Source organism: Dreissena polymorpha, chromosome 2 (assembly GCF_020536995.1).
Source record: "Dreissena polymorpha isolate Duluth1 chromosome 2, UMN_Dpol_1.0, whole genome shotgun sequence".
Classification (NCBI taxonomy): Eukaryota; Metazoa; Mollusca; class Bivalvia; order Myida; family Dreissenidae; genus Dreissena; species Dreissena polymorpha.
In genome coordinates, this window is record NC_068356.1 from 114,895,108 (window position 1) to 114,911,976 (window position 16,869).

Below are 16,869 nucleotides of genomic sequence, written 5' to 3' on the forward strand. Positions count from 1 at the left end.
TCGGACATGTATAGTATTCGGATAACCAGTAATAGATATACTAGATGTTCCATGCATTTAGATTGTGTTTTTGTACAAAAGCTATCATAGGGATGATGATAATATAATGAGAATAAATATGTATGAAAAGCTGCTACCGGTACATATCTTAAATTACTTAAATGTGTTAAAAGACTTAAATGTGTTACGATGAAGTAGATTTTAATGAGCAGTTATTGTTTTTACAAATAAACATAGTATAGTGATAGAAATAATAAAAGGTGTAAAATGAACATGTTTTGTTTTTGAAAAACTTAAAGTCGATTTTGTTCGCACAAATTATTGATATTTTGTCCTTATCTTTGTGTACCAATTCATTTAAATATGTTGTGTTTTGTATCATGGTATTTTTATTTAATAAAGCAGTATAACTTTTTAAGATATTGTGTTACTCTAAGAGCATAATTTTATCTAAAAAATTGAATAATACAGACAAAAACACAATTAACGCGCTTCAAAACTGACCCCTGCATTTTTCAATTTGACTCCTCAAAATTTCAGTCCACGGGTCATTGACTCCTGGTTTTTAAAATCTATTGAAATCCCTGCATTTTGTTGTTTTGGGGAAAAATCATGTGTAAAAGAATACTTTTATCATCATATATACTAGGTTTGCGCTAAGGAAAAAAATTAGTAGCCAAATTTCAGCACTACGATAACGACCCACATTATAAACTTATTTGCTCAATGAACGACATAATCATTATCATGAATCTATAGGTATCAACAATGACTGTATTAAATTATCAATGAAGTCACATTTAAATAAATTATTTGTTACCTGAAATCAAATAATTTTATGTTTTTTTATTTTTCATTTATATTTATTTTCATGCATTGGCATAAACAGTATACAATGTTAGAACTTTCAGATATGCCCCGGTCTTTGATTGGGTGGGTCTTGCGTAACTCTTATTCGCCACCCCCTTCTCCCAATAATTTTTGCCGTAGTCTGGTGCTTCTTAATTCTTGAAAAATACATTTACTTCAATGTATTCTTGAATTGACATAATTTTCCATAGTTGCAATATATAATTTATTGAAACGTACCGGTAAATTTGTAAGTCTTAAATACTGCATGTACTGAGTGGCTAGGCTATATTTAGTTACACATCGTCTGTTTAAAAAAAATGCTTTGCATGCGTAGAACTTGGCATTGCAGACGGCAGCAATAATTTCGCGCTCATTCTTATAACACGGGTTTTACATGGCATACCGGTATTAATGCATGGTGAATAGTTATTATCACGTGGCTGTAGAAAAACGGTGTAAATCAGTTCTACAAATAGACATGATAAAATATACATGCACTGGATTTAATTTGTTACCGCATCAAATTATTAACGGGTTTTGTTTTTCACAACTTACTCGCCGTAAGTAATTTTACACTGCTCACCAATTGCAATTAACTTCTCATAATTAATGATTGTTTACAGTACGGTAAATAGGTGTGATGATGATGCCCGAAACCGCCTTTAATGTACTGCTTTATTTACCAAATTTTCAATTTTCTAAGTATAAAGGGCCCATAATTCCGTCCAAATGCCAGTCAGAGTTACATAACTTTGCCTGCACGGTCCCCTTATGATAGTTAATAAGTGTTGCAAGTATGCAAGTATGAAAGCAATAGCAAAAGTTGGTGTTAACACGTTTTGAATACGAAACACTTCCGAATGTAAATGTTACCGCAACGTTGAAATATTTTTGCAGTGTAAATTCTATTTTGTGTTGACTCTTTGTGTTGAGTCTTTTTCTCAATAAAAAAGGCGCAAAAATTATGCAGCATAGAAAGAAAGCGTGGGTGTATTGAGTGTTGTAACAAGCACACAACTAGACAGGGATTGATGCATGTTTGGAGGGAATATTTCATCAAGTCTATAAATAGTCACTTATGCCGAAATTTATTTGATACAAGAGAAAAAATGGCAAGGTTTGTGTTAAAGAAATTATTGAGAGTTTTTATCGTTTATATTTACCAGAAAGTGCTTTAAAAATGTTATAAACGGGATTATCGGGAAATGAATATAAACTTGAAAAGTAGCAAGCATGCAGTAATAGAGTCGGGTTGAAACAGATGTATTGGGGAATCGTTCGAGTCGGGATTTTACTACCTCTGCAGGAAAGACTTAACACTTAGGAAGGGGGTTTATTCCGCCTCTCTGAAAACACGAAGGGGGTTTATTCCGCCTGTCTGAAAACTCGAAGGGGGTTTGTTCCGCCTATGCAAAACTAGCGAGGGGGTTTCTTCCGCGTATGCAAAATTTGAAAGGGGGTTTCTTCCGCTATGCCGTTTTTAGGGAAGGGGGTTTCTTCCGAAGGGGGTTTATTCCGGTAATCTATAAAAAGTGCCAAATTACAGAGCAACCTTTTGGCCATATTTAAAATTAATTTTGGTCTTTGGGCATGGCACCACAATTGATTATGAAAAATATGTTATCAAGGATGACAGGTGCTATTTATATATTTGAAACTTAAATCTAAGGTTTGCTTTAGTCAACCTGAAAAAGGAAACCCAGTTAGTTATTATCAATAATTGACAAAAGATTTCAATCAATGGCATACCTGTCAAACGTATCTTCATTGTAGATGATCCATTTCTTCTTGATCCGTTACTAGCCATTCCCTTACATCTTTAAGCACAAAGCCACTAAATAAACAACTCAAAATACCATGTTATTTCAGAGTAAAAGATTTTACATCAAAAAAAGGACAGTATGCAAATGAGTTCAGTCAACTTCCGGTTAAGTTCAATTTGCAGGTTTCCAGCTTCGGTGATTGTTCAACAAGAAACAGGAAACAAATATGTGTACTATGCGGAACAAAGGTGTGAGATTTGCGATATCAAACGGGTGACCAAAAGCAAAGACCTAGAATAAATCTTTACCAAAAGTAATTGTATAGTTGTGTTATGTGGTATTATTTCAGTTTTACATTCATATTTTAATAACTTCATCATATCCTTTTGATAGCATTATCTAATATGACATTGAATCCAGGACTATTTATGTAAAAACATGACAGCTTGAGAATGGAATTTAACTTTCATTTGTGTTTAAAATATCACAATCACTTATTTATTAAGGACTAGTTACAATACATTACATTTTTGGATAATAATATATATAAAATTATATATTTATTCATTTTAACAACTCTTAAACTTGTTGGGTTGGTCCCAATTAATCCGAGCGTTAAACATTTCAAAGCAAGCGTCTACATAATTTCAAGCAATGGCGAAACGTTTTTGCTGAAATTTTTGCATGAAGATTTTGGTTGAGTGTCCAGGTATGAAGGTTTTTAATGTGAAATATAAATTTGTAGATCCTTTAAGCAGAAGTGATCATATGGATATCAAAATATTATAAAGTTGACGTTTCATGTGAAATAATCATGAGTATGTACTCTACATCAACAGACGCTTTTTAACATGAAAGAAACAAGGTCACAAAGCACTTACAATATGTTTGTCTTTTCAACATCAAAAATAAAACTACCGTAAAACGTTGTGTATTACGCGCATTTATGTATAACGCGCAAAAAAACGGGAAAAAAGTTTTTGAAGCAAAAAAATCGGGGGAAAAATTCCGTACCGCAGGCTAACTGAAAATCGCTATATTTACATTGCGGATCTTACGTATTCTTTTATTGCTTCAATTATTAATTATTTTAAAGACGAATACGATACAACTAGCTTGTGTGTTTTTTTAAAGCATATGCGTAAACATAAATGTTTGGATTTAAATGAATTATGCATGAAATGCACACTTTCCACAAGGATACCATCAAGGTTTTCATCATATGTCTCCGAAGTAACTGTCCACGATTTTATCATGGAGGAGTACACATAACGGATGGATTAGTTATAACTAAGAAACTGACATTATCGATTGGTATTGTCACGTGGTTATTCGTGCATGACAACCGGGCGTTTTATTTACATTGCCGATATCATGCGTTCTATTCGAGTGTCTATAATTGACAGGAGATTTTAACGACTCAAACTTCTCAACACCAATACGACATTACCGGGGATTAACAAACAATGAAGGTGTGAAGCCGTTTGCCGGTTCGCATGTTTTGATAATAGCCCAGCTACACAAAACTTGACAGGTGACGCAAATTGCTCGATAATCACATCCTCAATTTTGACAAGACGTATGAAAATGTGTAAACAAACACAACATCAATTTTATTAACACATTTGAAAAGCAAGAAAAATAATCATAAATATATCGGGGAAAGACCTTGCCGACATACTATTGTAAATCGACAAGTGCCCCCAAATAAATTGTGTTACCCTAGTACAGTAGTGTATAATATTGTGGGAAAACAATAACATTTAAATAAAAATGGCTTCCTTGTTTTTCATTCTCTTCTTCAAATTTATTTGATTTCAATTTTTGTACGTACCTGAAAAAGATAGAAAATATTTATGTTAACTTTATAATGTTTGTCCATCTTATTCAGATCGTAAATATAACACTATTATTAACATAGTTACAGTTAAAACACCAGGGGACAGAATGATGCGAATTACCGCAACTGGGTAACTGACAGGGAAAAAATGTCTTTGCATGGCTGTAGTTGTGCATAATGCGCATCACGTTTTTAAAATGAAATTTTGGGGTAAAAAAGTGCGCCTTATACACAACTTTTTACGGTAGGTCAGTATTGATTTATTATAGAGAAATTAATGTTTGCCTGATATTCAAAAAACTTATTTGTATGATTTCAAAATTTATTTGAATACAGTCTAACCAATATGTGCTTCGTTGTAGACTGCTTCTCTACCAACATCATCAGCATGGATGCCGCCGTCTTAAAATGTTTCAGCCCTTTTAATTCCATGAACATTCTGATAACGGTGGGCCCACAGTGATGATCAGTCACTGCGTGTTGGTTGATTGCCTCCAGCTCTTCTCCTCTCGCCTTAGCCACAGCCAGCTTGATGCCCGTTCAGCTGCTTGGCTAAGCCTCTGGATAGCCACTTGTCTCTCCCTGCCAGTAGTTCCTACTGCTGTCATCAGCCTGTGCACGGACTGCGAATAGAACCCTCTAACGCCAACTTCCACGGGAAATAGCCAAGTACGCCAACCTTGTTGCTTGCACAGATCCATGAGTTCTGTGTACTTTGCCTTCTTCTGCTTGTAGGCCTCTTCACATTTTGCCTCCCATGGTACTGTCAGCTCTATGGTGACAAGCTTCTTTCCTGTCTCTGACCACAGTACAATATCTGGGCGTAGGGTCGTCTGAACCACGTTTGGGAAAACAAGCCTTCTACCAAGGTCAACTTATATCTTCCAGTCTCTCGTGCCATCAAGAACTGATGCTTTTGTTGGTTTCTGTGTCTTCATGGTCTCACCCGATTTGACGAAAGCGATGTGCCCATGGCGGGGTTAATTACCACGTTCCTTTTTTCGTTCCTTCTCTAGCCAGTCAGCCAACTCTCTGAGGACCAAGTCATGCCTCCATCTATATCTTCCCTGTGTCAGTGCTGTAGTACACGATGACAGAACATGCTCTAGGGTGCCTACTCTGTCACACAGGCTGCATTTTTGATCTTCTGCGAGTCCCCAAAGGCACAAATTCGCTGGGGATGGAAGTAGTTCATAGACAGACCTGAGAAGAAAGGAAAAGCGAAAAGGCTCATACTTCCAGATATCTCCCCAGGTCACTTTCCTGTCTGCGGTTTCCCATGTGGTCCATGCTCCCTGCGCTCCCATTTCTACAGCCCTTGCTTGTCTGGCATTTTCTTCCGCTCTCCTGACTTCAGACTGGATCATCGCACGCCTCTCTTTCTGGTCTGATCGGCTCCACAGTACCACCTTTCTTGCACCAATTCCTTCACGTCCAACAGCAGTCACTCCGACAATGTCTTTGTGTTTGAGCGCGTTCTCTGCCTGGCTCACAGACTCTGTTGCTGACCATTTCCTGCTCGTTCGAATTGAATCGAATTGAATCTGAATTTTATTATAGAAATAAATGATTTCTTTTAATTATTTTACAAGCCAAAACAAGGTTACAAATTTAATGAAATGAATAGAAAGTTTTTCTTTAGTATGACACAAACACAGAAATAGATTGACAAGTAGATAAGACATAATAAAATGATGTTGCCAACACAATTTTAAAAGGCCAACAGTGAAATGCAAGATTGTTGGACTTTTAAGTGATTTTTAGTTGGTCGCGTTAGCGGCCAGCTAAATTTACAGAGCATATTTTGCAAATCAGTATGTGCTTAGAAGCCTTAAGTACGGTAAGAACCACAACTCACTCTGTAAGGGACGATTACCGCTGCCTGTCTGCAGCAGACGATAAATGATTCTGCTCTAGCAGTGAGTGTACAGGCTTTTTCCGCCCTATGCCACGGGTCCGAAATTCGGTCCCATTCCCAATGCAAATCTGGTTGTTTTTTTTCCCAATTGAAAAAAAAAATTCCCAATACCCCCCCAAAAAAAAAAAATTTTTTTTTTTTTTTTTTTACCTTAAAATATATATTAGTTAACCTGATCCGGTGTAGAAAATAGAAAGTGTTGCATAATTAAATTATCTGTTGCCTTGAATTTGTTTTAAAAACTGTAAAATATGTTATTGATTATTTAAGACTTTCCTTATTTTCCTCAAAATCCGGCGCTTCACACGATTTTTTTCACCTCAAAAAAGGACAGGCCTTTTCCCCAAATTCAGATTAAAAAACCTGCACTTATCTCACATAATCATAATACTTTGTTAAATTTTAATAATAAGTTATCAAAACAGTCGTTATTTACCAGTTAACGGCTTCTTTGAAATATAAGAAACACCATTTACATGCGATACTTTTTCCCAATTGAGCCAATTTTGCGAATAATTTTTTCCCAAAATGGAGGTTTTCTCGACGCGAAATTCCCAAAATTCCAGTGTGGCGTATTCCCAAAATGGAGCAGAAAAAGCCTGGTGTATATACCCTCTGGCAGTGAGTTTATATACCAGCTTGTAAGTCGACATTGGCCAGTCTAGTGTTTATCATTGAAATCTGTACATATTGGCTTCTTTCAGGGAAAACGGGGCTTAATGCACGTCAAATAAGATTAGCCTGTGCAATGCGCACAAGCTAATCAAGGACGACAGCAGCGAACAACTGCAGTGCCTTCAGCGCTTTGATTATATCCTCTAGCATTCTAGTGACACAGCCTGGTGTTCTGTTAGTGTTGTCATCATACATGCCAGATTTTTTTAGGTCCAAAGCGGGACATTCCATAAACAATTGTCGGGACATTTGACCAAAAAGCAGGACACCTTAAACAATCTATCATTCCACCTTTACTGTAGTCAGTATAGTACTAACAAAAACTCTTGATACTTTTATTCAAGACATAAAACATCTGATATGAAGCATGAAATCTAAAACATAACAATAACAGTTTTATTTAATAAGACAATAGCAAACAACGAAGATAATATTCATCTTTTTAGAGTACAAAATCTGGAACATTACGACAACAATACTCATTATATTACTTTCAATGGCAAACATTAACGCAAGGGAGGCTATCCAGTACACTGAAAGTACGGGTTACAGTAAACTTACTTGTCAATTGTCGCGGCTTAATTGGAGTAGGGTCAAACTGTCATGCATAGCACCTTGTTGTTTTTAGCTTAATTGGAGTAGGGTCAAACTGTCATGCATAGCACCTCTTTGTTTTTATTACAATTACACCCAATTACACTAGACAGGATGGGTATCACTTATTGGACTGTTTGTTGCGATTTTGGTATATTGCACATTCAGATTATTCCGCTATTTTGGAACTAAACATTGAATGTAAAAGACTCATTAATGACGTAGAATTAATTTTACAAGACAATTGTTTTGTAAACCGTTTCAAACAAAGACAAAAACAAACACATTTTCAACATTTATTTCATTATAATACAACTATCGATAGCAATAAGCGACCACTATCTTGAAGACCACCATGGTGTAAATGCCAGATATAATCAATAATTAGCCGATAAATCACTGATAAGGTGTCATAAACAACACTGGTACACACGAGAAGTAGAATCAGTTTGTTAATTGGGGGCAATAAAGGGATTAGCGGTGGTAAGTGTTAGCGAAACAGAGCTTGAATAGCGAATTTTATTGGGAACCAATAGACCTTACATCGTTCTTTACCAATGTCGGGACAAATCGTCTCATATCGGGACGCCGGGACAAAGGGCCCAAAAGCGGGACTGTCCCGCCAAGATCGGGACGTCTGGCATGTATGGTTGTCATCGGTGATAAATCTTTCTGTCTGCTTTTAGATTTGTTCCTGTTAATCTGTCTTCTTTTAGATATGGGTCTCAGACAATGGAGCTTTAATCAAGTATAGTCCTTACTAAGGCAAGATGAATTGTTGTAGGGCAGGTTCAGGGCAGTGTTCTAAGTTACATCTAAAGAAGCCAAGAGTGGAATTTGATTTTTCCCAGATCTTGTTAATGTGAGAGGTCCAATGGATGGTCTGGCTGAGTCTGAGTTTATTTAAAAAGAGGTCATATTTTATCAGACTTGGCAGTTATATAAGCAATATTAGCAATATTTCAGATGGCAGTCAGCAATGCATGTATAAAACAAATATATTTCCCTATAGTGCATTTTGTTAATTTAATGCATTTTCAGGGGACAGTTCCTGCAACACATAAAAATGAAAATTTCTCATGAAAACTTGATACACAATCAGTCCCCAGAGTACAGGAAGGCCCTTCAGGAACTCATCAAGTTTGAACTACAAGCATTGGTAAGCACTCATGTATAGCAGGGTGATAATTGAGAGCCTTCGCAGGTTTGTAGTAGATCTTGTGAAAAAAGTAGCTTTAATTATCCTCTGATCTTTAAGTTCATAAAAGAACGGATATTTCATGTTTAACTCCACAGATATGTTTTTTTATTACTAATTAAGATATTCATTCAGCCATATTTGAAACACTTTTCAAGAAACTTGCAGAATAGATGGTTGTTGCCCCTGCCCTCCCGCCTTCTGCCCCTCTGGAAATTAAACACAAAAACTCTGGTTCCCCTTTCCACCCTGTCCCTTTTTAGAAGCCCCATGTCTCTTTTGGAATCCTTGATGTAATAATCACTTTTAAAATGGTATTTATTGTACATTTGTTAGGTTGAGCGTTTGTCGGCCACTGGAGAGGAGGCCCTTGTGTTAACAGCCAGTGTACAAGATGGTTCATCCACACAGTTTGGATCGCACAGAGCAGAGTGCTTTCTGAGTAAACGCAGCTGTCTTGAACAGGAGTTCCTAAATTTTTGTTCAGGTTTGTTTTTCTTGATAAGCAAACAAGCTTTGCAAGTAGTTTTATAAATATTTCGAACATATTTTTTGTGTGCATTAAGTGTGTAAGAATAGTAGAAAAACACATTGAAAATGTATTTATTTTTTTGGGTTATCCAAAGGAACCTGAAGCTCTAAGTCCCAATTTAGACAGTTGATACTCTCAAGCACGACTTCAGTGTAAAGAGTGTTAAGTTTAATAAACTCGTTGTTTACTGTCAATAGAAACCTAATTTCGAGGAAAATCACTCACCTCTTTGATGTTTATATGCAACTTATTATTTGTACATGTTTTATAGAGTTTTCAGCATAATTGATGAATTTCCTAATTCAGATGACACAGCTAATTTTCCCAATTTGAAGGGTACTGGTACCATACCAAAAATAGTGAGCAAAAATGCTGATTATAGTAAAGAAAGGAATTTCGGCTGCAACATGTTTTTGCGGAATTATGGCCCTTTTTTTTGTCAACTGTATCCTTTCATTGGCTATGTCTGTGTCCTGATATGCGTAGTGTTTAGTTGTATTGATACCTGAGTCACACTTATCACAAATCAGGAAACTCAGTTGACTCATTTAATTCAAACTTTAATTGTTCCATAAACATCTTTTTTTATTTGATCTCATTATTTAATGTTATTAAAATAAAACCTGCATGTTAGACCTTTCTAGACATCTGTAGTGCATGGTTTTACATGAACTCCAGTTTTTTATTTAAAAATCCGAATTTTTTATAATTATAATGAACATTTTAAGTGTTACGCAAACGTTTTCGAAATCATGCCAAATGTTCTAATGTTTTGTAGGGTTTTTAGATGAAGTGGCAGCCAGTTCTGCTGATGAACTGTGTCACTATGGCGATGAATTGGAGGAAGATGAAGCAAAAGGTATCAAAAGACATATTTTCAAACATTTTATGCCATATGCGGCCATATACGCCATCTGTGCAGAAGGTACCCTGTTTACAACAAAACCTTGCTTTATTTTATGAAAGACACCGAAGCTCCTGACCAGACTGCGGTTATGATATTTGATACTTACCATATTTCGTAACAAAACATTTTATTGATGATGCCACATTATATCTCTTTCCAGAAGAACTGAACAGTTGCCCGTCAGATGTTCCTATACAGTTTTCCCCATTGAGAACAAGGGAAAGAACAAACTCATTGAGAATCTCTTTCTCCGAAAACGATGCTCAAGAGAACCTGGATGAAGCCTCTCAGAATTCAGACATTTTTGCGACTGAGCGCAACAACTGTGCTTCTTCAGTGGCCAGTTTCCATGATGCAAGTGAAAAAGATCCTAAGGACCAGTCTGGAGTGAAGAAGAATCTGCAGTGTAGAGTATGCTGTCGAAATTTCCGGTCCTACAAAACTCTGGAGCAGCACACAAGGCTCCATATGGCAAAGTCTTACAAGTGCAGCTTCTGTGGCAAGATTTTCTCCATGAAAAAGAGTTACCTGAAGCATGTTAAGAACCACAAACACCAAAGCTCAGACAAAATATTTGAATGCAGAGTTTGCAATCAGTCCTTTACAGACCTAATGTCTTGGAAGAGACACAAAGAGTGTCACTGTGAGGTGCAAAAATTCTCCTGTAACCTGTGTGGGAAATCTTTTAATGAGAAGTATTCTTTGAGAGTTCATCAAACCAGTCACTTCTTTTCAACACAGAAGCTAGACAAGAACTCTGATACGACGGCTGGACAGTCATGTAACACGTGCGGCAAACTGTCAAAAACAAAAGCAGCCATGAGAAATCACATGCTTTCACACTCGGTGAAGAAATTTTCCTGTGAATATTGTAATAAACGTTTCAGTGTTCGGTACAGTTATATACGCCACAGGAGGATTCATACTGGGGAGAGACCTTACAAGTGTGTGGCCTGCACTCGTAGCTTCTCTGATGGCAGTGCTTGGAGCAAGCACATCAAAACACACACGGGAATCAAACCGTATTCATGTGACCTCTGCTCCAAATCATTCTATTACAAAGCTAACTGTAAAACTCACATGAAGAAAGTTCATAATATTCAGGGTAAGAAAGTTGTTACTGCCATGACTGCCGCAGTTGCAAAGACAGAGAAAGACAAAAAACCTGAATACAGTTTGTTAGTGAGTGGTATTGAAAATGAGTATCATGCTGCAAAAGAGTTTGATGCTCCATTGAATTTTGCAATTCCAACCGCTGAAGATGAGATATTTGGGGGACAGTTGAATCTTCAACTGGATGAAAGTGACAAGGAATCAGAGGTCTCTAACTTGCTTGGCTCTGCATTTGGACAAGACATCATGTCAAGTACTGAAAAAGATGATTTCACAAACATGGGTGAAAGTCATGACAACAACTTTACATCTACCTCTATCATGGAAAGTCTTGTCTTAGATGAAAAGTTTCAGACTGAATTCGTGGAAAGAAACCTTCCTGATAGGGCCATTGAATCAGATCATGATTTTATTTCCGCTGAATTTCCAGAGGAATCAGAAATTTTAGTAAATGAAATGGAATCTAACATTCAGGAACAAAAAGATTTGAAGACAAACTCAAGAGACCAGGTAGTTGTTCTTCCTTCAAGTCTAAAAACGCAGAAAAAGACATGGGCTGCCAGAAAAACATTTAATGGTAAACCACTTCCTGAATCACCAGCCAAATGTAAAATTTGCCACAAAAAGTTTAAGCAAGAATCTGTTTTGAAGCAACATTTACAGTTCCACTGCATGTTGAAATTATACAAGTGTCGTTACTGTGGGAAGCAGCTATCCACAAAGAACAGTCTTATCCGTCACGAGCGCATCCATGTGGGGGATCGACCTTGGCAGTGTAGCATGTGCAACAAGACGTTTGCTGACAACTATGGCTGCATTAGACACATCAATACCCATTTCAAGAAAGATGATAAATCCTCTGTGAAAACATCTCAAGATATATATACCAGTAACTTTTCTGATTATACAGCAACTGCACTAGACAATTCACTAGAAATGGCAACCTCCATGCCACCTTTTGTGGCTGCAAATGATATCTCAGCTGACTTGTCTGCGGGGAATATGGATAGTGCTGCCAGTATCAGCATTAATGGTACTTCTAGTTCTGAAGTTAGTGATCCTAGTGCATGTATTTTGCCAGTTATTGACAGTCAGTCAGCCGTTATCAGTGATTCTTGGAGTACCTGTCTGTCAGGTCCTGCCTCTAGTCTGCCATATCAGCAGAGCAACGAGGAAGAGGAACAAGCATTTCTTCAGCACACAAATACAATCCACAATGGAAAACCAGTCAATGAGGGTCAGTCGGACAGCAGGTTACACACAGAAACTGAAGAATGTAAACCAGCAGTTGCAAAGGAGAAAAAGTACCTGTACAAATGTGCTAAATGTTGTTCATTCTTTCATACTGAATTATTGTGCATTGATCACATTAAACAATCATGCGGTAAAATTTGCCTGAATCTTCTCACAGTGGATAAGCCTCAACAAGATAACCTTGCTGGTCAATCAGTGGTAAACAGTTCTTCTACATCTAGTGAGTCCGAGACCTATCTTAGCCATATACAGTGTTCCATCTGTTATTCTATTTTCAAGGACAAAGCATCATGTCAGTTGCACATCTCGAACGGTTGTCGAGACCCAGACAAAAAACCCATGACCACACAAGTAGAGTCAACTGTTCAACCTCTGCAAACACAAGCTCAGTTTCTCCAAGCAGAAACGCATAGTTTCATTTCTGGGAAAAACCAAGCCAAACTTTTATTGACATCCACTTCAACACCATCATCTATTTTTTCCGTCATTGCTGACAAAGATGTTGGTTCAAATACAATCATTGCAGTCTCCCGACAGAATACAGGAAGCAGCAACATGGCCTTCATTCCATATCCGGGTACTCATATTTCCACTCAGAATCTGTCAGGCATTCATACAGCTGCAACAGTAAGCAAGGACTCTCAGTTTACAACTCTGATACAAAAACCAGCCACTCCTGTAGGTTTACTGACTACTCAGACTCTGATCCCACAGGGGTTAGGCACACTTACCTGTAATCAGCTCCCTGGCAAGTCTGACAAGAAGAAAAATAGTGGCGATGAGAGTGAGAGGACCTGTCCCCTGTGCCACAAAGTGTTCACCAACAAACACATCCTGAAACAGCACACATTGATCCACATGGATCGCAAGTTTGGCTGTAAGTACTGCATGAAGAAGTTCCACAACAAGTACGGCCGGGACAGGCATGAGAGGATCCATACAGGGGAGATGCCCTTCTCATGTCCAAGCTGTAAGAAAGCCTTCCGCGATAACAGCACTTTCAGAAAACACACACGCTTGTGCTGCCCTGATAAATAAATTGCCAGCTGTCTGAATGGAAATCTATACAAAGGAAGAAAATGCAAATTGATTACAATGTCAGTGGTTGAGCACAAAATTTAATTGAGCCTTAATCTGGGAAAATGGGGCTTAACCAATGTGCGTAAAGTGCCATCCTAGATAAGCTTGTGCAGTCAGCACAAACTTATCAGGGACATTACTTTCTGCTTAACATGGATTGTTTGAAGAGAATGTTCCATTTAACAAAATTACAATAGAGCGGAAAAAGACGTATCTGATAAGCTTGTGCGGACTGCACAGTTTAATCTGGTAAGACACTACACAAATGCATAAACCTCTTCTTTCTAGAACGGGGCTCAATTGTATCTGATAAAGGAATTATAGTAGATTCAACAGCTCCTAACTTAACCCTTTTATTGCTTTTAAATGAACCTATTCAGCATAGCTATTGTTGTTTGTTTGTGCCTATGAAAGACAAAACATGTATTTATTTGTAAGAGCTCAGAGTAGCCATGTAATATTTACATTACTTAGATCTTGTTTAGAGCCTAGTTAAGATTTTTATGCCTCCAGATCGATAGATCGGGGGTATATTGTTTTTGTCCTGTCTGTCATTCTGTCCCAAAACTTTAACTTTGGTTAAAGTTTGATAACTTTTGCAATATTGAACATACCAACTTGATATTTACCATGCATGTGTATCTCATGTAGCTGCTCATTTTGATTAGTGAAAAGTCAAGGTCATCTTTCAAGGTCAAAGGTCAAATATCATTGTATTTTTCTTTCCTAAAACTTCAACCTTCGTTAAAGTTTTATCATTACTTTTTTAATATTGAACACAGCAACTTCATATTTGGCCTGCATGTGTATCTCGTGCAGCTGCACATTTTGAGTGGTGAAAGGTCAAGGTCATCCTTCAAGGTCAAAATTTAAAAAAATTGTAATTTTCATTTCTCCATTCAATCTCTTACTTACTTTCGTGCAGCTGCACATTTTTAGTGGTGAAAGTTCAAGGTCAACCTTCAAGGTCAAAGGTCAAATATCATTGTATTTTTCTTTCCTATAACTTTAACTTTCGTTTAAGTTTTATCATAACTTTTTATGCCCCTGGATCGAATGATCGGGGGTATATTGTTTTTGGCCTGTCTGTCTGTCATTCTGTCCCAAAACTTTAACCTTGGTTTAAGTTTTGCGATATCTTTCGAAATATTGAACATAGCAACTTGATATATCTCATGGAGCTGCACATTTTGAGTGGTGAAAGGTCAAGGTCATCCTTCAAGGTCAAAGGTAAAAAAAAAACAAAGCAGCACAATAGGGGGCATTGTGTTTCTGACAAACACATCTCTTGTTGATCCTTTATTTTTTTGTTGATAGTTACTTTTGGTTCTAAAATAATGATTTTCCATGATATTTATACATTTATTGTGAAAGAATATCTTGCAAACTTAAAATAGTGGGAAAGTTGTCATCCAGGTTATTACACATTATGTTGTATAATGCTATAAGTATACAGGTTTGACAAATTAGTGCAGTTACATGGACTTTTTTGCTTGCAGCGACAGTGACTACAAAATTAGACTTACAATTTGATGGATGCTTGATTTGTAATGAATTTAAAGTTAGCGTTGAATAAATGGTAGTTGATAGAGTGAGGTTTATTTATACTGAACCAAAAAGAACAAATTTCATTGTTAGGCATAAGTTATATTTTATCATCACTTGCCTCTATCCCAGGTCTCAAATTCATTAAAAATGTTCACATCACTGTGTGTATTTGCTATGCTGTACACTGGAAGTAGCTTGCAGCTATTTGTATCTCACAGGAGGTTACCGGTATTAAGCCCACGCAGGCTTAAAACAGCATGCAGAAACAACCAGATTATTCCTAGTTTTGATAAAAGACAGTTATAATTATATTATTGTCATTTTTAATGAACAATAATTTTAATTATGTATTGTAATGATTACATATGTAAGTTTTTATTTGTGAAACAACATTTCATATTTTCTTGAGTGTAGTATAATGAAGAGAATGTGGAATAGTTGTATCTTTGTGCTTTTCTGTGTTGTGACTTTATTTTGAAAATATTTGTTTCTATGTGAACCAATTAATGCATGCATGCTATAAAAGTTGATACAACAGTTTAAGGAGTGAAGTTGTTATGCCTACTATGATATATACTTTTTTTCAGATATGCAAGATCATGGATACATAATTTTGTTGGTGAAAGTAATTGTTAGTACAAAAAGAAATACATGCACTTTCATTACTGTTTCTTGTTGAGGAGTTATAAATGAAACCCACATCATGAAATAAGTAAATCACTTCTTTGTATAAAACTGAATTTAATTTCAATTGTAGAAAATATGAAAATATAGTTCTTTTATTTTTTAAATCAATGAAAGTTTAACTTATTCATTACATTTATTGGGTCTCCAGTTCTTAAGAAGTTTGTTGATATGTTCATGTCACTGGTGTTGGTCATATTTCAAGGAATAATTTGCAACAGTTTTAAATCAAACTTGATACAAGTTTGTACAAGTATTTTAATTACGAACATTTGGAAAAATCATCATTTCCGTTAAAGACATATTTTCATGTGCAAGGAAGATTTATTTATTTGATAAATCAACATGTTTTGAAATAGAGCCAAGAAAAGTTTTAATTTTTGTCACTTTGGTTGTATCTATGTAAACCTATAAGATTTTTTTTTATACAATACCGGTAACTTGTTAATGATATTTGAATAAATGTTATACATCTCATTGACTGTTGTAAGTCATGGTTATTTTGAATTATTGTTTATTATTTGTTATTGTATCATGCTTTAAGTAATGGATATGGTTTTAAGCGGTTTATTGTACTATCTGGGTTTTCTTAATGTATGGTGCTGTATTGGTTCACTTGATATTTTCTTTACATTTTAAATTGGTATGAGCTACCTGCAAATTTATATATGATGGGTGTTTTGTTGTAGTTTTTCTTTATTAAATTAATGCATTGAAGAATAAAAAAACTCATCCTGTTAACCTGCTTTGCGTTTGTATTAAAGTTATTGGTCATGTAATTGACTAACATACATGCTAAAGGGTTAAAAATCATAACTTTATTTGAAAATGAGATATTCACATGAAACACATTTTTCTATTTTAGGAACAGTTACATTGGCCTTTAAAAAGAGACCTTTTCACATTTTGGT

General features: G+C 36.1%; 2 protein-coding genes and 1 long non-coding RNA gene across 6 annotated transcripts in view; 2 read left to right on the plus strand and 1 right to left on the minus strand.

Moving 5' to 3' along the window:
• The window catches only part of LOC127868551 (E3 ubiquitin-protein ligase SMURF2-like), a 65,485-nt gene extending 62,695 nt beyond the window's left edge, over nt 1-2,790 (minus strand). For both annotated transcript variants that reach the window (XM_052410407.1, XM_052410406.1), the window contains exon 1: nt 2,602-2,790. In XM_052410407.1, the coding sequence (XP_052266367.1) occupies nt 2,602-2,659 (58 nt within the window). In that variant the 5' untranslated portion in view covers nt 2,660-2,790. The remainder of the gene's footprint in view (nt 1-2,601) is intronic.
• The window catches only part of LOC127868587 (uncharacterized), a 32,097-nt gene extending 15,394 nt beyond the window's left edge, over nt 1-16,703 (plus strand). Inside the window, exon 2 of the long non-coding RNA XR_008044187.1 lies at nt 14,569-16,703. This is a non-coding gene — a long non-coding RNA (uncharacterized LOC127868587). The remainder of the gene's footprint in view (nt 1-14,568) is intronic.
• Nucleotides 3,244-16,703, plus strand: LOC127868550 (zinc finger protein 252-like). Of its 3 annotated transcripts, none has more exons than XM_052410405.1 (5): nt 3,244-3,324; nt 8,684-8,801; nt 9,177-9,327; nt 10,151-10,231; nt 10,440-16,703. In XM_052410405.1, exons 2-5 carry the CDS (start codon nt 8,709-8,711, stop codon nt 13,682-13,684), a joined length of 3,570 nt encoding a protein of 1,189 aa, XP_052266365.1. In that variant the 5' UTR covers nt 3,244-3,324; nt 8,684-8,708; the 3' UTR covers nt 13,685-16,703. The 3 variants fall into 3 exon arrangements, with proteins under 3 accessions (XP_052266365.1, XP_052266362.1, XP_052266363.1); XM_052410402.1 differs by lacking the exon at nt 3,244-3,324 and adding an exon at nt 8,426-8,555; XM_052410403.1 differs by lacking the exon at nt 3,244-3,324 and adding an exon at nt 8,426-8,555 and having other exon boundaries at nt 10,160-10,231.
• Nucleotides 16,704-16,869: the final 166 nt, after the last annotated feature.

Bases quoted from the DNA above. Each gene is read 5' to 3' on its own strand.
- LOC127868550 (XM_052410402.1), top strand. From the start codon at position 8,521: ATGGTCTGGCTGAGTCTGAGTTTATTTAAAAAGAG. The intron at 9,328-10,150 runs GTTTGTTTTTCT...AATGTTTTGTAG, and splicing joins GTTCCTAAATTTTTGTTCAG to GGTTTTTAGATGAAGTGGCA. The intron at 10,232-10,439 runs GTATCAAAAGAC...ATCTCTTTCCAG, and splicing joins GGAGGAAGATGAAGCAAAAG to AAGAACTGAACAGTTGCCCG.